We start from the raw sequence: 21,709 nt of genomic DNA, 5'->3' as shown, positions 1-21,709 counted from the left end.
GCAGTCCTTAAGGTAACCTGGACACAAATGGTTCACGGCTTTAGTAGATAAACAGATGTACATGAGGCATGAGGGGAAGTACAACAAAGAACCGCCAACTTATAACACAATCCTATACATGCCTACTCAGAACTAAGCCCTAATGTAAGTTCATACTGGATTTAATTTTCTGACTGTAGCTCAGTGCAAGAGGGCACATACTCACCACCTTCTCCATCCACATTATGAGTCTGATGAAGTGACAGTTCATTTCACTGTTTTATTTTATATTTACAGTTAGGCTGATATGCTTTTTCACCCAAAGCACTCAAAGCAGCTTATGACCAAATATAAAAGCAAAGTCTGACCTTATAAATCATATAAACTAACATAAAACAGGATCAATCAGGTGTTTGTAAAATCCAATAATAAAATCCAGAAGGTTTTAGGACTAAAAATAGGTTTAACAATACAGTAGTCTTTTGCCTTTCATATGCCTCGGGATTCTTGTCATTTTCTTCTGTCCAGCAGAGAGAATGTGTTAATTAAAAAAAGAAGCAAGTCACACTATTTAAAATTACTTTAATAAGAAAACTAATTCATTTCCCCAACTATCACATTTTTGCAAATGCTTTTAAGGCTTTCTAAAAGTTGATGTCATGCTAGGAAACTTCTTAGTGGCCACAACCCTCCGCTTTTTAGCCATTTTCTCTAATAAGCTTTAAGAGATGCAACAATATCTCACCAAGACAGACATCCTGGAATGTCTCGCTTCTGTTTTACCATACATGAATGTGGTATGCAGGAAGGCCAGTTTTTAAAAAGTACACAAGGGAGAAAAAAATCCCTATGGTATCCTTATTGCTATAGTAGTATATAGTCCCATGTGCTGCTATATTTTATAGAAAAACATAACATTTTATCTAATTGCATTAACCCTGATACAGTGGACTAAAAAACATACAGGCTAACTTCTAGAGCAAGAGTGCCCTCTAGTAGCAAATGGTTTGCAGCAATAATATTTGAAAGTTACTCTGTTCTAAAACACTAAAGTCAAATAAATAAATAAAGTCAAAGTGATTAGGTATTCCTTGACCATTTGTCTGTCAATCTCAAGGTCCAATCCTGCCCCTTCAACTTCATGTTTACCAGGAGGGTCACAGACCCTCTTTTGGGAAAAGACTGAGCCAAAGCAGGAATTGAGCACTTCTGCCTTTTCTTTGTCATTTGTCCTAATTTTGCCATCCTCATTGAGTAGCTGTCCACCATTTCTTTTCTGTCTTTTATTATGGATGTACCCGAAGAAAGCTTTTTTGTTGCTTTAGGCATCCCTTGCTAACCTCATCTCATTCTCAGATTTAGCCTTCCTGACGCCATCCCTGCAATTCCATGCTACCTGTCTGCACTCTTCCTTTGTGGCCTGGCCATCAGAGAGCTTCGGCTATGGGGCGGTACAGAAATTTAATAAATAAATAAATAAATAAATAATAAATCAAAATATATATTTCAAAGTACATTAAAGTCTATATAATAAATTCTTAACTAGCTTTCAAATGAAGTGTGTGAAGAGATGGCAAATGGGCCAGAAAATAGCAAAAGTACATATGAAGAGAACTGGAAGAAACTGATCACACACCAAAACAAGATATGATAATGGGGGACTAGAATGCAAAAGTAGGGAACACAGAAGAACTAGGAATTGTAGGGAAATGGGGCTTAGGAGACAGAAATGAAACAGGAGAAAGACTTATTGAATTCTGTGAAGCTAATAATTTGTTTCTTGCAAACACATTTTTTAAGCAACTGAAAAGATGACTGTACTTGTGGACATCACCAAATGGTCAATGTAGGAATCAAATCGATTTTATAATTGGAAGCAGAAGATGGAGAAGTTCCATACTTTCTGTGAAAACAAGGCCAGCAGCAGACTGCACTATAGATCATGAACTGATAATATCAAAAATCAGAGTAAAGCTAAAGAAGAAGAACAATGCAATCATAAGGCCAAAATACAATTTAAATACCATCCCAGAAGAATATAAAAATCAAATAAGGAACAGATTTGAGGCTTTAAACTTAATTGACAGAGAACCAGAAGAACTATGGAGTGAAGTCAGAGACATTATCAGGGAAGAATGCAAGACAGTACCTCTAGTTTAAAAGAGAGAAAGACCTCAATGAATGACTGAAGAAACTCTTAAAGTGGTTAAAGATAGAAGGAAAGCAAAAGCAAAATGAGAGAGAAAACACAGTTAGAACCCTAAATGCAATAATACAACAACTAGTATGTAGGGACAAAGAGAACTACTTATTGTACAGAAATAAAAGAGGACAACAAAAAAGGTAGAACAGAGTCTTATTCCAAAAGATTAGAGGAATTAAAGGGAAATGTTAACCAAGAGTAAGGATGTTGAATAATCAACAGGGAAACACACTGATTGACTGAGATAAAATAAAAGGAAGATGGAAGCAATACACTGAAGAACTATATAAGAGAGATGACAGGATGATAGATTCATTCATGGAGGAACCGTATGATTAAGAACCAGAATTTTTAGAATGTGAGGTGGAAGCTGCTCTTAAAATACTTGGAAGAAACAAATCACCAGGAACAGATGACATACCAATAGAGTTGCTACAAGTTACTGAGACTGAATCTGTCCAAATTTTGACAAAAATTTGTCAACAAATATGGAAAATAAACAATGGCCCACAGATTGGAAACGCTCAATATACATCCCAATTCCTAAAAAAGGGGATCGCAGGGAATGCAGCAATTATCAAACTATTGCCTTAATATCGCATGCAAGTAAAGTAATCCTCAAGATTCTACAACAAAGGCTCTTACCATATGTGGAGCAAGAAATGCCAGATGTCCAAGCTGGATTTAGAAAGGGAAGAGGTACCAGAGATCATATTGGAAACATATGTTGAATAATGGAACGGAGCAAGGAATTTCAGAAGAAAATCACCCTGTGCTTTATAGATTACAGCAAAGCCCTTGATTGTGTAGATCATGAAAAACTATGGAATGCTTTAAAAGAAATGGGGGTGCCACAGCATCCGATTGTTCTGATGCACAACCTATACTCTGGATAAGAGGCTACTGTAAGGACAGAATATGGAAAATCGTTTGGTTTCCAATGGGAAAAGGTGTGAGACAGGTGTATTTTATTACCCTACTTGTTTAATCTATACGCAGATCATACGGAAAGCAGGATTGGACCAAGATGAAGGAGATGTGAAAATTGGAGGGAGAAGTATCAGTAACTTAAGATATGCAGACGATACCATACTACTAGTAGAAACCAGCAATGATTTGAAATAAATGCTGATGAAAGTTCAAGAGGAAAGCACAAAAGCAAGACTACAGATCAATGTCAAAAAGACTAAAGTAATGACAACAGAAGATTATGTAACTTTGAAGTTGACAATGAGGACATTGAACTTGTCAAGATTTATCAATACCTTGGCATAATCATTAACCGAAATGGAGACAAGAGTCAAGAAATCGGAAGAAGGCTAGGACTGGGGAAAGTAGCTATGACAGAACTAGAAAAGGTCCTCAAATGCAAAGATGTATGACTGAACACTAAAGTCAGGATCATTCAGACCATGGTATTCCCAGTCTCTGTGTATGGATGTGAAAGTTGGACAGTGAAAAAAGTGGGTAAGAGAAAAATCAACTCATTTGAAATGTGGTGTTGGAGGAGAGATTTGTGCATACTATGGACAGTGGAAAAAGCCAAATAATTGGGTGTTAGAACAAATTAAAGCAGAACTATACTAAAAGCTAAAATGATGAAACTGAGGTTATCATACTTTGGACACACAATGAGAAGATATGATTCACTAGAAAAGACAATGTTGGGAAAAGCAGAAGGGAGTAGAAAAAGAGGAAGACCAAACAAGATATGGATTGATTCTATAAAGGAAGCCACAGACATGAACTTACAAGATCTGAACAGATGCTCTTGGAGGTCACTGATCCATAGCGTCGCCATAAGTCGTAATCGACTTGAAGGCACATAACAACAACAACAAGGCAGTTACTTAAAGTAAAATACTGCAGTTTATTTGAGGGTAAGATCTTCCTTCAAAAATATACAATACAGAGAGAAATAGCTAATTGCAGGTGTGTCAGCAGGATTTTCTGGGCCCAGTTTACCCTATCTGCAAAAAGAGGGTATGAATCTGCATATATTTTGTATGCTATGTAAATTTGTGTCCTCTTTTGCAAGTGAGGCAGAGTCTAAAAATAAATCAGGCTATACACAAGTAATAAAATGTGTGACAGACAGAAGGTCAATAAGTGACCCTTTTCCCATTACATAATAATATTTCCATACTAGAATGGGCTTAACCTGTTGAATTTCTGCCTGCCACAGAGCTGTTGGGTGTTAGAACCCTGTTCCTCCACAATGTTAACCCTAAACCATGCAAAGAACTCAAATTTCATGAGTTGTAAACCAGTTATGTTTTACTGCCTTTCCCTAAAAAAAGCCAGTACATCAAGATACTGGATAACAACACTAAACTACACTTCAGGGTTAAAATACATTAACTTTTTCTCAGTCCTCCTCCACCCCCACCCCAATATAACAACACTGGGCTACTTTGGAGAGCTCTCATAACCCATGCTCTCTCAGCCACAACATAATCCTGCAGTTTGAATATACTAAATGAAATTGTTCATTTCTCACAAAGCAGTAAGAATAGTTTCTGTATATTTTTCTTGTCTCTTGTTTGACAAGGGCTAGAGATTTACTTTTAATAAATAAATAAAAAGAAAGTTCAGAGTCTCCCAGCTCTGGGCCAGTACAGCAGTACCCTCTTGGTAGCCCTAGCCAATTGGTTCATGACCGATACTAATGAAGTCATGTTTGGGGAAAGGGAGCAGTTGTGTTGTCTATGGCTGAAATGGTTTCTTAATAAAGCTCAAAGCATGCACCAGGAGCAGAAGCCTTAGAGTTGTATCCAACTTAGTCATACTCAGAGCAGACCTTCTGAAGCCAATGGACTTATGTTAGCATGTCCACTGATTTAAATGAGTCTACCCTGGGTATAACTTAGTTGGATGCAACATATAATTTGGAATGCCGCTGTTCAATACATAGCAGGGTAAATTCTGGAGCAGGCAAAACAGCAGCTTCTGCTCATGATAAACAAGCCTTACAACATGACCATCTCAAGCAGGGATCCACTATCTGTGAAGAAAACAGCAGCCACCATGACCTGCTGCATTATCTAACCTAGATTTATTAATTTTAAGACCACTTTTGATAGCTTTGGAGCATCTCACTATAAGTGGAGGATGAAGTTACCAGCATATAAGCACATAAGAGGAATCCTGCTGGATGAGGCTCTAGGTTCATCTAGTCCAGCATCTTGTTCTCATAGTGGTCAACCAGATGCCTATAGGAATTTTGCAAACAGGACCTGAGTGCTTGCAATCCCCAGCAACTGGCAGACTGGATGTCTGATTTGTCTAATCTTTTAAAGCCATCTCAGGCATTACCTCTTGTGCTAAAACAATCACTAGAAGACTTTCAGGGTGCTGAACTTACCAACCCACCCACATTTCATAGCACACTTGTTTTCTTCATGTGAGTTCACCTTCAAATGCAGTGAAATTATTTGAGATGTCTTTTTTTTTTACTATCCTTTCAGAACAGGAAAATGTTTTTAGGAATGCACAACACACTCCCTGTTTTCTGTACATGTTCTCCAAATCAAACATATTTGCTTGAACAAACTGGGCAATAACTGTTATGATCAGCAGAGAGAAAAGTATCTGTGAAATAATGGGAACTGCTGCCCATCATATCCACAACTGTCATGCTTACACATATATGCTTTACTAAGAGGATACCACAGCACAGACTGCTTGCACATACACAAGTAGTCTGCAAGTGAATCAACAGTCTTTGTAGACAGTTCAAAAAAGGAAGTGGCAACTTACTGAATTCTCTTTCAGCTGCAACCCTTCCCCATTTGGCAACGAAGATCTCCGTTTAGTAGAGGAATTTTTGTTTGGTGTAGAATTAGTTCCTCCTGTTTTCTTCTTTACCGAAAGGACTTCACAACTGGCCTGGTCTTCATTGTGTGTGCTTTTACCTGCATTGATCACCCTAATAAACAAATAAAATAAAAAGTAACAAAAGAAGTTAATTTCTAAAAACATTTTTTCATGCTTGTTTGAGGGATTTATATACCACCCTTCAATAAAATTCAAAGACTGGCTTAACAAAATTTAAATACACGCAAAGTAACACAACAGAAATAAAACAGACAAATTAAAAATACAACATTTCCTCAGCAAAAAGTGAAATCAAATGGTTTGATGTAACATTCAAATATTATATCCTGTCTAAACATTCCTATCTCACTGTAATAGGAATAGGAATAAGGTCAGTCAATTTAGTCTTCAACTTTCAGCCAAAGGTTTTAAAGATGCAACTTTAGTTCTCCACAATAATTTCTTGACCCTGGGAGAATCAGAATGAAAAAAAAAAAGGAATAGGAAGCCCACAGTATTAAATCCAAGGTGGATAAAAGCAATGGTTCATCTCCCTCAGCAACCTGTCCATCAACAATGGCCATATATCTGTTTCATGCCTATACCTCCACCTGCATTCCTTGTCGATCTCCACTGTTTTTCCTACGTTACTCAACATGGGAAAGGTTTGTTGCCAACATTTTGACAGACCTTGCTCCCTGTGTCAGCACATTTTGCCCACATTGTGACATACAATAGCATCATAGAATATAATAGGTAAGGCTTGCTAGAGATTCGAAAGTGGCACCGTGAGTCCTTTCAACTCAGGGTTCCTGTGCTTGTCATTTGTGACATTTTGGTCGGTCCTAATAAAGACATTCCCCTATGGCAGCTTTTAGAAAGTTTTCTAGGAATGTGTCCTAAATAGTAGCAACTGTTTTTTCCTTGCCCCTTTGTCTCTAAAATATTGAGCTGTGTTTTTCTCAAATCTGTTAACTGTGATATCCAGGAATGTATGGCGGGAGATAGCATGTTAGTCATTCATGCTGGTGTAATTAGTATTTTGGATCCCATGGCAGTTCTTGCAATCCATGTCTTTTGACATGCCAAAAATGTAAATGTTCACACTGGTTCCTGAAAACAATGCTGATACTACTTTAAACTGTCATTCCAGATGGTCCAATTATTTTGCAGTACCACAATATGAAAAGCGGACCTTGTAGGACCCACATTTCCAGACATTATCTGGGTAAGATAGGTTTAACGTGGCTATGTTGAAAGACCAGCCTTTTCCAGCCTGGTTTCTTTCAGGTGTTTTGGACTAGAACTTCCATCAGCCCTAGCCATAATAATTAGGGATCATGGGAACTGTAGTCCAAAACATCTAGTGGGCACGAGGTTGGGGAAGACTTTTTTAGACCAAGTCTGCATAACATGTGAACTATCAAGCTGAATATAGTTCCCTAGCCATTATTATTATTATTATTATTATTATTATTATTAAAATTATTTCCCGCCCTTCACCCAAAGGTCCCAGGGCAGGTTACAACAAATTTAAGTATATGGCAGCCCACTGTAGACAAATACCCTTTCTGTTTTTGCTGCCGCCTGCGATGACAGAAACAGGGAGACCACAAAAGATAACCAGCAGCCTACATTTGGCTTGCTAGGCCTCAATTTGTCAAAACAGAAGGAGACAAGTTCTGGTGGTACGTAGATGATTTATTATGTGCTCTACATGTGTCAGAAAATATAACTCCCTCCTCTTGAGCTAAACACAAAAGCATTCAATTGGATACAATTACTATCATAAAGACAACACTGTGGTCATTGCTATGAACATACTTTTACAACAATCCATAGGCCACCTCCATTGTTAAAATTAACTTTCTAAAACACTTGTTTTATTGCAAGTGGTTGCATCTGCAATCATGTAGCATAAAATATTACTACGCCCTGACCTTAAACTAGACAGACAATCTGAGAATTGCCATATTTCGCAACTGCACAGCTACTGACAACTCCTACCCCCCCACACACACACAAAACCAAACAATGCCCTGTACTGACCTATGGAGCCGTGTGTTTTCTTTACTCTGTCAAATTATAAATCAGAACAATAAAACATAAAAATCCTTTCCCAAAGCCCCACACAAAACACAGTTATCAGGGCATCAGGCTACCATACAAAATGCCAGATCTAAGCTGTTGTTATTTATCTTGAGTGTCTTAGATTCAGATATCTCAACTGTGTACCTACTGCACTAGTAAAATCCACTAGTCCTGCTAAAACTTAGTCAATTGCTAACATATAATGTTATCACATTCAGTAAGTAAATTCTCATACAATACCTCATAATTTTTCTTGTATTTATTTATATCCAAGAAATAAAATCTATATAAAAATATAAAACCTCATTTAACCTTAAGGGTCTCAAAACTTTTCAAAGAGATGATCCAAAACAGCTCCCTCTTACTATGTAGTTTGACTTTCTCACCAGTCTTTTCAATGGCCAATTGAATGTTTTTGTTTTTAGCTCCTGAGGAAAGAGATATATTCTCCAAAACATGCAGAGCATGTAATAAATCACCTACATAACACCAGAGCTTGTCTCCTTTTGTTTCGACTATTACTTGGTGCTTTTTTCCTCTCTTTGTTCCTGAGAATCTTAGTTTGTACAGGCTAGCTTTGGACTACAAGGTCTTAAACAAAGGTTTCTGCAGTGATGAAAATGACATCTGCAAACTTCTGAGAAATGGTCTTGATGACTGATGCACACTAGGCCTGTGAAACAACACAGTAAACTAGAGCAGCAGGGGACAACAGGATATACTGGAGATAATCTATCCATCTCAATCAATCATGAAAACTGTGTTTGAGAATGGCTAGTTGCCAGAAGCAAGAAACTAAGAAATTTAGTTATCTTAATAAACCCATACCCTGCTTTTTCGCCCAAAGATCCCCAAGGCAGCTAACAATCTAAAACACAAAACAGTAAAATTAAAAATCTAGATGTTTAAAAGCAATCACATAAATCAACAAGTTAAGGACAGAAGATCAGATAAGAATGTTTGCTGGAATAAACAGGTTTTCAAAAGCACCAGAAAACCCTACAAGGGAGTACCACACAGATTTGGGTGCAGCTACAAAAAAGCTGTCTCCCATATGCTTGTCCAGTGTACCTTTGATACCAGCGGGACACGTAAATGAGCTTCCTCAACCTATCTCAAGTTCATGAAAGGAAGGAAAAAGAAGATTCAATTCTTTAGTATCCTGTTAGTCCAGGCATTCATGACGAGGCATTCTTCCAACCACCCCTTAGTCTTCCCCTCTGAAACTGGCCCCTGTATTTACAGCACAATCATATGCAGGTCAAGTTGGAGCTAATTTCCATTGAGTTCACTGAGACTAACTCCCAAGTGGTTTGTATACGGTTGCAGCCTGAATACTAGAACATCCCAGTGATGTGGCAAAATGCAGACTCGGGGTCTCCCAAGGATCAAGGAAAATAATATTTTTAGAAAAGCTTTAAAAACACCTTAAAAAGCAATTCCAACACAGATGCAGAATGGGAAAAGGTCTCTACCTAAAAGCCTTGTTGAAAGAGGAAGGTCGACTGCTGTTGATAACCTGTGATCTTAGGTGAACTAACGTTCAACATACTCTACATAAACATGGAGGAAGGGAGAAAGCAAGAACTTTCGAACCTGTGCATTCATGAGAAGGGGGCTGCCCTTGCAGGTATCAGTTTGTTTTAACTATGGCTTGGTATTATGTGTAATCCCAGCACCCCTCCTTAGCCATGGTTTGTTTGACCACACTACCTCAGAAGCTCACCAAACCACAAAGAGCAGCAAACAAAACAAACTTTGGAGAAACAAGCCATGGTTTGTTTGACGGTCTGTGTGACAATCCATAGTTCATAACACAAACCATGGCTAAACATTATATGCGAACCAGACCTTTGGGGAATAGACAGGACATCTAGATATAGATATTAACAACATGCATGGAAGGTTCCAGAAAATCACTTAATAAACTTGATTCCAACAGCTTCAACAAATTTTACTATTTTGAATGAGATATGAAGTCATCAAGGTATTTTATGTCTAACATGCATTCGAATGAAACATTTGATCTTATACTTACAATTACACAAAAAGTTGTTTTTAATTACTTAGTGCTCTACTAGTGTTCTTTTATTTGCTTTCACAAATAAATGGATGTTATAATCCCATACAGATAGCAAAAATACACATAATAATTGCCTAAGAAATTATTTTTTAGACAATCAGACGAGGTCCAGCTTGATGCAAAACTGTTTTTTTTTAATCCCCAGTTGTGAGGCTCGCCTTATTACAAGTCAGATAAACACTGCAGGCCACCATCCTATAGGGTCTTTGGCTGCCAAGGCTTCTCCTCAGGTTCTGAGAAAGGGAGGAGCCATGCCCTAGCCAAACAGGAAATGGCGCATTGACAATACAAGACATGGCATGGTGCTCCTATGCCAATAGCAGCCAATGTATATAGGAATGAATGAGAAATAGGGGGTGTTTACCCCAAGCTAGCCTTTGGACCAATACAGATCATACACCTACATATTTAGAAATGTGTCCTCAATGATAATTGTGTCCAATCCGGTGTTTCTTTTCAACACAAGACAGTGTCAAGCATGGTGCCCCATGACAATAATAGCCAATGTATGTAGAAATAAATGAGGATTTGGAGTGGCCCAAAGCGTATCATTGGGAGCAGACAAAGAAAACCACAAAGATCACTGGAAGGTTACCTAACACCACCCTGCTCTATTTCTCTGTCACATCTGAGGAGAGGCTGTGACTGTTTTGATCCAGTGTCTGGATGCAGTGGTGGGCTGGCAAGGGACCAACATATTAAAACTGAATCCTGGAAAGATGAAGACTCTGTGACTGAGCAATTCCAAGGTCCAAGAGTTGGGAGTTCACTAGTCCTAGACCCCCCAGTGAAGCAACACGAACTTTGTTGGGGAGTGTGATGCCTCTGTATTTTGATAACTGTAAATATGGTAAGTGCAGGTTTATTAAAGTATACATGGTAAGTGGATTGAGTGAGAGGGGGGAGTACATGGGCTTGAATGCTGGAGAATGCTTCATGATGATTGGCTGAGCGTTTGAGTGGCTGAAGGTATAATTGAGAGGATGAGAGTTGACGTGTGGGCAGTTGGTTGTGGAGTGTGGATTGGAGTTGGTTGTGGGTTGGATTATATTTGGCTGGTATTAAGGCAGATTATATATGATTGGAAACATAAAGAGTGACACTATATGAAACCATACACTTGTTAAATATCCCATAAGTAATCTTGTTATTTCCTCATATTTATAAATAAATATTTTATTGGTTTACCAAAAGCCTGATCCTTGGCTGGGGTTTACACAGACCAGAAGGGAGGGCAGGGTAATTACCAAGGTGCAGATGAACAGTATCAAATGGTGGCAGCGGTGAAAAGATAGTGTATCATCAAGTATGCATGGCAACCCAGGGCTGTATGCTTTATAGGCATAAAGATACAGGGTGGTTGTGGCCTGCAAATGCACCCAGACACAAAGTAACAATAGGCCAGAAGGGGACTAAGGCAAAGTCCTAAGGCAATATTGTGAAACAGGGAGTGCCTGGTGGTGCTGCCTAGCAGTGGGATCTTGCGAGATCTGTGCTAGAGCCGGTGAGAGAACAAATAAAAACCAGGATCCTGACTGGTGGGACCTAACAGGTGGTGGTTTGAGGTGGGATCCTCACAGGGAGCTCCTAGATCCTCTTTGACACTGGAAGTCAAGGTAACTTCCAGAGGCAAGGAGCACCTATCACCAACTACATCCTTTTCTGGAAAGGGATAGCTTAGCCACCATGATTCATGTGTTGATAACCCCACAATTGGACTAACATAACACACTTTACGTGGGGCTTTTCTCAAACCCACTCGGGAACCTGCAGCTGAGGCACAATGCTGTGACCAGATTGTGTGGCACATCTTGACATGTGCACATTACACCAGTGCTGAAGAAACTGCAGTGGCTGCCAATTATCTACTGGGCCATGTTCAAGGTCTTGTTAGTAACATATAAAAGTCCTGAACAACTCAGGACCAGATTACCCAGAAGATCTCCTGCCCGTTTATAGACCTTTAAGATCACTTAGATCATATGGGAAAATTTTACTCATAGCACCGCACTCTACCAAATATAGGGCAGAGTAGACCCCCATTCTTTATTGATTTCTATCCACACCAGCTATCAGTGGAATGCTGGTGCTATGGTTTACTGCGTCTTCTGCCAAAAACAAAGCATTAGGCTCAACGAGACTCTGTACCCAAAGATTATTCAAGTGTTCAAATGTTTGCCTGAACACACAAATGCTATAACCATGGACAGGGATGCAGGGGTGTGCATGCAAGACCCACCTAACAATGTCCCAATGTGCACAGCCCCGCCTACCATGTCCTGACCTTCCCCATGTTGGCGGGGGGGGGAACATCTGCAAGGGCCTCTGATCATATGAAGGGTTCAAGCAAACACAAGTGACATGGAAATCAAACAACAACGATGTCTACAATAGGTATCTCTGGGGATCTCAAATCCAAACCTTACCTGTATTTCTACCTCATCTAAGATACACCTGAATAGGTTAAGTCTTTTTTAAAAAACATGCACACAAACACCACTTTCATTCTAAAGGTAGATGCATTTGCTGTTTCATTGACTTCAAGTTTGTCAAAGCGATGACACAAAGCCACGCTGTAGAGGAGAAGACAGGCATGAGAAGTGACCCTAGTAGTTTATTATCTAATCCACAGTGTACCACCTAAGTGCTTCAGACTGCCTCCCGACTTATGGCGACCCTATGAATAGGGTTTTCAGGGTAAGCGGTATTCAGAGGGGGTTTACCATTGCCTTCCTCTGAGGCTGAGAGGCAGTGACTGGCCCAAGGTCACCCAGTGAGCTTCATGGCTGTGTGGGGATTTGAACCCTGGTCTCCCAAGTTTTTTCAGCTGCTGACATTTCTACAGCAATAGCTCTTTTCAGGTGTGAAAATATAAACTTGCACGTATTCACTAACAGCAAGAAAGTTGCAGCCATGAAAATGAAAGCAATGGGTTAGTTATACAGGACATGAACAAATCATTTGATGATGTCAAGCGAATACATTCCTTACCTCCATTTAAAAGACTTCTAAACTTTTTTTTCTTTTATCCTTTCAATCTTGATGTGAAAGACTGAAATGAATAAGGCTTTTCTGATTCACATTTGCACCTTTAAAATTAAATTTAAACCTAGCTGAATTTAAATTGGGTACACACAAAGCCTATATTACTAGGATAAAAGTGGTGGAATTATTCTGTAATAAGAGTATGCTAGAAGATAGCCTGCCAAGAGACTCACGGAGTTGGGAGTTGGAGGTACTGCTTGGCAGTGGCTCCGCTCCTACTTGGTGGACCGCCTCCAGAAGGTAGGGCTTGGGGAGCATTGTTCGATACCCTGGACTCTCCATTGTGGAGTCCTGCAGGGATCGGTTCTGTCCCCTATGCTTTTTAACATCTACATGAAGCCGCTGGGTGCGATCATCAGGAGTTTTGGAGTGCGTTGTCACCAGTATGCTGATGACACGCAACTCTATTTCTCCTTTTCATCTTCTTCAGGTGAGGCTGTTAATGTGCTGAACTGTTGCCTGGCCGCGATAATGGACTGGATGAGAGCTAATAAACTGAGGCTCAATCCTGACAAGACTGAGACGCTGTTGGTTAGTGCCTTCTCTGCCCAGATGGTGGATGTTCAACCTGTTCTAGATGGGGTTACACTCCCCCTGAAGGAACAGGTTCATAGCTTGGGGGTTCTTTTCGATCCATTCCTGTCTCTCGAGGCTCAGGTGGCCTCGGTGGCACGGAATGTGTTCTATCACCTTCGTTTGGTAGTCCAGCTACGCCCCTATCTGGAAAGCGACGACCTCACTTCAGTCGTGCATGCTCTGGTAACCTCTAGATTGGATTACTGCAATGCGCTCTACGTGGGGCTGCCTTTGAAGACAGTTTGGAAACTACAGCTAGTGCAAAACGCAGCTGCTAGACTGTTGACGAGGACCAGGCGGTCCGCACATATAACACCTGATCTGGCTCGTTTGCACTGGCTACCTATTTGTTTCCGGGCTAAATTCAAAGTGCTAGTTTTGACTTATAAAGCCTTACATGGCACGGGACCACAATACCTAGCGGAACACCTCTCCCGATATGAACCTACCCGCTCACTACGTTCAACATCAAAGGCCCTCCTCCGAGTCCCGACCCACAGAGAGGCTCGGAGGGTTGTAACAAGATCCAGGGCCTTTTCAGTAGTGGCCCCCGAATTATGGAACAGTCTCCCCGATGAGGTACACCTGGCGCCTACACTTTTATCTTTTCGGCGCCAGGTTAAAACCTTTTTATTCTCCCAGGCATTTTAACTTAATTTATTTTTAAGCTTTCAATTTATACCAGGCTGTTTTACTGTTTAATATGTATGCTTTTTACTGACCTTTGTAATTTTATTGTATTTTACTCTATGTTGTGCACTGCCCTGAGAGCCTTTTGGCTGTGGGCGGTATAGAAATCGAAATAAATAAATAAATAAATAAATAAAATATGCTATCAGTGCTTACATCTGCACTGGCTTCCTTTAGTCTTCTAGCAACAATGAAAGGTGCTGTTTATGAATTATAAGCCCCCCAAGGCTTAGGCCCCATAGCTGCATGTATGTACAATAGGGCTGTGCCAAATGTTTAACCTTTTAACATTTGGGGGGAAATTCCCAGAAAGATGCAATAGTACCTTTTTTCATTGCTACCTACAGCTCTTCTGTCCCCTGTCTGACACTGCTGCAACACTACCACCATCCCTGACCTTCTTGTTTTTAATTTCTTATTACTGATCCAGTGCCTATGAATAATAATTTTAATGCTACAGATCTTAACTATTTTTTTGTCTTCAAATGTGGACATGAATACATAGATGTAAAAATCCACAAAAAAAGAACCCCCAAATTACTATTTTGTCTCATTATTTTGAATCGTTTACTATTTTATACCTAGATTTTATGTCATCTTAGAAAATTAGAGATGTAAAACCTGCAGAGTCTCTGGATTTAAGAGTCTTGTGGGTTACACAAATGTATGCGTGGGGGGAGGGAGTGCATACAACTAGAGCTATTCATTTTCAACATTTACAACCTGGTTCTGGGTATGTTTATACTCAGCAGTAAGTTCCATTGAGTTCTATAGCATTTATAATAATAATAATATTTAATTTGTTTGTTGCCTATCTGGCAAATAGCCACTCTAGGCAACGTACATTAAAATAAGGTAAAATACAATAATATCAGATGCAGTCACATTAATAACAATAGATAAAAATACTGGACAGTCATCAATACATATAAAAACAATTATATTAGCAGCATACGATAGATGACAAAATCATGGAGATTTACCCCTCCCAAGGACCTCAAAGGCCTGTTGAAATAGCCACGTCTTCAGGGCCTTGCGGAATACCTCTAGGGAAGGGGCATGTCGAAGATCACATGGGAGGGAGTTCCAGAGAGTGGGGGCCACCTCAGAAAAGGCTCTCTCCCTAGTACCCACCAACCTCACTTATTCTTAACTGCATAAGATAGTAGCCTTAAGCTACAATGTTTGGAGCATGCAAGCCTGTGTAAGTGTACAATTATTATTATTACTTATTTTTGTACATGTATATCCCACCTTTCTTCCATCCTCTTCACTCAGGCCTTTGGTCCTTGAGGTGTGCTATATTCGGCTGCAATCCAATACACACACCTGGGAGTAAGTCCCATTGAACCCAATTGAGCTTACTTCTGAGTAGACATAGATTGGATTGTAGCCTTAGTTTCTTCATTTGGATTAAGTTTCTTATATTGTATGTTCTTAAATTTGTTTAATATTGTATGTTTTAATATCTGCTTTATATTTTATGTTTTTAAATCTGTTGTAAATTGCCTAGAGACCATTGGGTATGAGGCAATCAACAAATGAAATAAATAAACAAATAAAGGAATAAAGGAATTCAAGGCGGCGAACATGTGGTTCTTAAGACAGTTCTCCCATTTCAATTGCGGTGATTCCACACAAATGCGCCCAAAGCAGTTCACAACGTAACAAAAAAATGCATACAGTACTACAATAACAGTTCAGCACCAATTCATTCTGAAAGAGAATATAACAATCCAAACAAAGTACTATATTATTATTTAATTTGTATGCCGCTTCCCCACACAAATACACCCAAATGTGTATCATATGTTAATACAGCTATCTAGACCATACCAAGGCAGAAAATGTTCACATGAGAATTTGAGCACTCAGGATGGCATCTACATGCACAGAACAGTTCTGCAACCAGAGATGACAAGTTCAGATTGTGAATTCAACACATACATTTTTTTAAGTGTGTATAAAATCCGATAGTAAAGATTACTTTACACGCCAACCTATGCATTTGAATTTACAGCATATAAAAATATTAATAAACTGACATTCAGCTCTAATCATGTGCTCCATTCTGCAGTCAATTTACATAATTCCATGTAATGTATTAATTTTTACTGCTCTACACAAAATGCTTTGAAGTTGTGTTCCTGCCAATTGCACAATTTTGCTTTACGAGGAGAAGTTTGGCATCAGTAGCCGTGGAATACAAAATGGGATGAGTAGCTACCAAACCATGAAAAATAAATACGCTATGGAAAAAATTATTTCAGGAACAGAGCCTGAGCTTTGTCTCCTGATTTTGCTTTGTTAATCTAATGCCCTACTTTATAATATCTTCTGGAGGTCAATTTTCTATTTTAATTCAGTTGAATCCTAATCAATGCTTTAAAAAAAAATCACCCATAGGCGCCCATACACACACACCCTATGAATGCCCCTGGGGAAGAAAAAAAGGACATCTCCCTGATTCTGCAGATACAAAGAACTGGCCTATCACCCAGTGTTAGATGGAAAGAAAGCTGGATGCCTATAAAAGCAGAAACCAAGAAAAAAGAGGCAGACATCAACACTGCTGAGGGGACTACCTCATTATAGAACAGTGGTAAATCTTCTCTCAGGAACCAGAACTGCCAACCTCCAGCAGAGGACAATCAGAAGAGATAAACAGAATTTTGAAAGGACAACAACATCCAAAACCAACCTGACTTTGTCTGCAATATTATCATCAGCTTTTCTTACTACGTTATAGTTTTGTGTCATGTTACCTGTGAACACTTCTGCACAGGCACATGATGCTTACAGGTGAGGATGGCAAGGAGAGGCAAACCTTGGCTGCAATGGTATGGAAAGGAGGAGGAGGCAGGGACAATGACAAGAGGGGCAGCAGGGGCACCCAGTGGGCAGGGCCTAGCAGGAGAGAGAGAGAGAGAGAGAGAGCAGCAGCAGCAGCAGCAGCAAGGTCTTAAGGTAAATGGGGAATGGGGGGGAAGGCTTGGCGATCCTTGGAGATCTGTGGGGGTAGGCTTGGAGACCCTTGGAGGGGGAGAGCTTTGGTGATCATTGCCCGTGTGGGGGAGGGGGCTCTGGCAACCGAAGTGCAGTGGGTTGGTGAGGTGGAGCTAGGGATACCTGGCAGAGGCAGTGGGGGGAGTGGGAGGGGTGGCATGGCAGAGGGGATGGGGAAATGGCTAGGGGCGCTTGACAGAGGGGAGGGGGGAGGGGTGTAGGTGCTGTTGGCAAGTGAAGCAAGCAGGGACAGCAGCCCTTAGTTAAAATATATAATTTTTTAAAGGGTGAAATGTGGACAGTGGTGGGTTTATAGTCTGCAGGGCCCTGCACACGGCCCTTTTTAGGGGACCTATTTGTTCACCTTTACTATTATTTTCATCATACTAATTTATAGACCACTTCACAGCATAAAGCCACTGAAGCGATGTACAAGATAAAAGCAGAAAAATAAATAGAATCAATTCAACAAACTCTAAAAACAATAAAACCATCCATGCAAACCCCAAAACAAAAAATTGTCATCAAATATAAAATGGATATTCCATAAACAACTGGATTACACCTCAGGGAAAGCCTTCCTAAACAAATTGTCTTCAGCCGGCGCCTAAACATCATCAGCTAGACACTGTCAAGAAAGGATGTATTCGGTTCAGAGAAATGGTTCATTTGCTCAGATTTCTGGTAGAAAGAGAGATCAGGGTAACAATGTTTTTTCCCCACTAATTGGCTGTGAGCTCATCCTTGCACTGTTGTTATCTGGTACAAGCTAGACTTCAAGGCCACTGTGGTGGTTTCTGCTAATTGGACTGAACACCTTTGTGGTGATATCTCATGTACACCCAAGTTCTGGAAAGTTCCTGCCAGCTAGTCCCCTGATTGGTTGAAAGAGTTGGCTTGCTGCTGCTAACTTTGTTCTATAAAAGTGATTTGGTTTCTTTGTTCCAAACCTCACCTCCTGTCTCACATCTTGGATCCTGACACTTGTGGACATCCCTATACTACTTGCCGGTTTTCTGGGGTGGTTTTGCTCTATGTGGTTGTATTAGAGTTAGGCAAGTTAGCTCTGTTGTTTTATCTTTTGTCTTATAATTCCCTAAAGGTACTTCTGTACTCTTAACATCTTTTTATTCTTATAATTCTTATTGGTATTGGTATGTGGATTCATCTTTTATGCTGCTATTTTTAAATAGTTATTTCCACTGGAGTGGTTTCTTGGATGAGAGTTGGTGCTAAATCCAGTCTTAACCAATTGGTCAAACTGCTACTTTGAGTAGCTAAAAACTTTGAGGCTTTTAGTTCTTGTTCCATTGAATCTCAAGGGACATCTGTTGCACAGCTTGGGGGAGGCACTCCTAACCCGGGTTGAAGTGGACTTAAGGACTAGTGGCAGCATTCCACCTTGCAGGGTTGGTTTTACGCTGGTCATTTGGCACCTACCACACCAACAAGGCTCTGGCCCAGGGTTTTGGAACCAGCAGTCCTTGACAGATGCCTGTCTGATTTCACTTGGTAATTAATTCCAAAGAGCTGGAGCTGCAACACTAAAAGCCCAGTTTCGAGTACAGGCTAAGCACACCTCTGAAGCATATGGTACACTCAGCAGTGCCCCATCTGAGGAGCGCTAGAAGCAAAACCTTGAACTGCGCCCAGTAGCATACTGGCAGCCAGTGCAGCTCCATCAGCAGGAGGGTTATATAGTGTCAACAGAGTGCCCAGCCAACAACCTAGCTGCTGCATTCTGCACCAGGTGCTATGGCCGGGTTAAGCCCATGGGAAGTCCCACATAGAGTGTGTTGCACAGAACCCTATTACTACACATACCTGTAAATCTGCACCTGTATGTGAATGCAAGTTGTTTGAACACATCTAAAAATGAAAACACAGCTAAATGACTTTTAAAAAAAATCACATTCAGATACATGCAGCAATATGGCCCTATAGGGTGCAAGCATCACAGGCCTTAAAGAAAGGACACTGTAAGCCTATGAGACTCTGCCTGATACATTCAGCCATGGGTGCCATATGAACCATGGCCTCACTATTTAGTCTGCTAAAAATCATAGTAACATGATGAAAACAAAAGGTAACAATACAACTAAGCCAATCATTTAACTCCGTAACAGCAGCACATTTTTTTAAAAAATCAGGATTGCTGAACCCATTGTAGTGGTAACAGCTTGAATCAACATAGCCTTTTCAGAAAGGAAAGGGGAAGAGCCTAGGGGTAGTATTCAGAATAGACCAACTGCATAATAATTAAATGGGTCTACTGTGAGTAATACTTAGCTGAATACAACCCAAAGTTTTTTATTTCAAGGACCAGCTGCTGCAGAGCTCATGGAAGGCAGAGGAAGATGGAGACTACCCATTCCCATCTCCATTCCTCTCTAGGAATGTGGTGGTAACTTTGGTACATGCGTTCAATCTTAGCCAGCCTCTCCCTCCCTCCACAGCTAACACAGGGCCACCAAATAACTATCTTACCCTGAGGGAGGAGAGGCCTAGCTTTCAAAACACTTTTTTCCTTGAAACTAATCTGATGGCCCGTCTAGATCACTTGGCCCATCTAGTTCAGTATTGTGGACACTGATTGACAGCAGCTCTCCAGTGTTTCAAACTCTCCCAGCCCTACCTGGAGATGCTGGGGATTGAATCTGGGACCTTTTGCATCCAAAGCGGATGCTGTCCCACTGAACTACAGCTCTACCTCAATGGCTCTTTACCATTTTATTATAGAGATTTTTTACATTTTACGTGCATATACTGTTTTGAGATATCAATTGCTGCTTTAACATGTGGAATTAATACTGCTACTGGGAGTAATATTATTAACATTGTTTAATATTGAATGTGGATGTTTTGTATTGTATATTTATACTGATTCTTTTTGTTGGGATATGTAAAGTGCTTAGAGTTTTCTGTTGAAATATGAAACAATATACAAGTTAAATAAATACAAAAAAAATGTGTATTGTTTTGGCCTTTGCATGTAAACCACTTTGTTATCTTATTTATTTGCAAATTTATAAAAACCAATTTGCAGCCAAAGCTATCAAAGTGATATACAATAAGATAAAAATTGGGTAAAATACAAAAGAGACAGATTCTAAAAACAATAAAGCCATTGGTTAACTTGAAAAGCAATATAATATATATATGTTTTATAAGACAGTTCAGGGTGTCAAGATCAACAGCAGATAAATTAGGACTGCAAATAAGGCAACAGTTGAATAAAAACAACAAAGGCTGCAATCCAATACATGTCTACTCAGAAATAAGCTCCATTGGGTTCAATGGGACTTACTCCCAGGTGTATATTGAATTGCAGCCTAAGAAATCTAGAGGCAAAACCACTTGGTGGAAACAGGACTTCATGACAAGCTGATTCTGGATGCATTGCAACAAAAGCCCTACCCTCAGAAATAGTTAAACAGATATGAGTACAGCATTCTGATTGTTTGCTGCTCATAAAGAAGTTGCTCCCTGTATTTTATCACCTCCTAAGTATCCCCACCTCTCTAGTTAGTTCATGTGTGTCCTTCCATTTCAGCAAAAGCCAAACAAAAGTAAGTTTTTTTACGTTTTTCCCTTCTCAGCAATTGGGCATAATGGGGCGGGTAAGAGGTAAGGTCTCTCTTCCACAACAAGTTAACAATCCCATCTCAGATTTACAGCCTGAACTCGCAGTGTGTTTTCACTCTCTTAATCAGAATCCCCCATTACCTGAACCCCTACAGCCATACACAAAGCTCAAAAGTTGATTTATCAGAGGGAAAATATTTGCTGTGACATCTTGTTTTATGGTAATCTTGTTTTATGGTAATCTAATATATACATAGGTCCTGAGGATGGATTTTGGCTGCCATTCTATTAAGGTTTATGATTTATAAAATCTTTATCTAATCCTCCAGAACTGGTAAAAAGTGGGGAAAATACAGATGTATATCCATATAATTGGAGCCAGTGTGGTATAGTGGTTAAGGTGTTGGACCACAACCTGGGAGACCAGGGTTCAAATCCCCACACAGCCATGAAGCTCACTGGGTGACCTTGGGCCAGTCACTGCCTCTCAGCCTCAGAGGAAGGCAATGGTAAACCACCTCTGAATACCGCTTACCATGAAAACCCGGTCGCCATAAGTCGAGATCGACTTGAAGGCTGTCCATTTCCATCCATATACTGATGCAATCAGAATTAGATCCGCTGGCACAGAAAAC

General features: G+C 40.0%; 1 protein-coding gene across 4 annotated transcripts in view; it reads right to left on the bottom strand.

The window, feature by feature from the left end:
* PPM1H (protein phosphatase, Mg2+/Mn2+ dependent 1H) overlaps positions 1-21,709 on the bottom strand; it is a 152,897-nt gene that overhangs the window by 102,020 nt on the left and 29,168 nt on the right. For all 4 annotated transcript variants that reach the window (XM_061639856.1, XM_061639855.1, XM_061639853.1 and 1 more), the window contains exon 2: positions 5,942-6,110. In XM_061639856.1, coding sequence (XP_061495840.1) covers positions 5,942-6,110 — 169 coding nt within the window. The remainder of the gene's footprint in view (positions 1-5,941; positions 6,111-21,709) is intronic.

Source organism: Rhineura floridana, chromosome 8 (assembly GCF_030035675.1).
Source record: "Rhineura floridana isolate rRhiFlo1 chromosome 8, rRhiFlo1.hap2, whole genome shotgun sequence".
Lineage (NCBI taxonomy): Eukaryota > Metazoa > Chordata > Lepidosauria > Squamata > Rhineuridae > Rhineura > Rhineura floridana.
The sequence above is the reverse complement of the archived record's forward strand: the minus strand, read 5'-3'. Positions and strand labels throughout refer to the sequence as shown.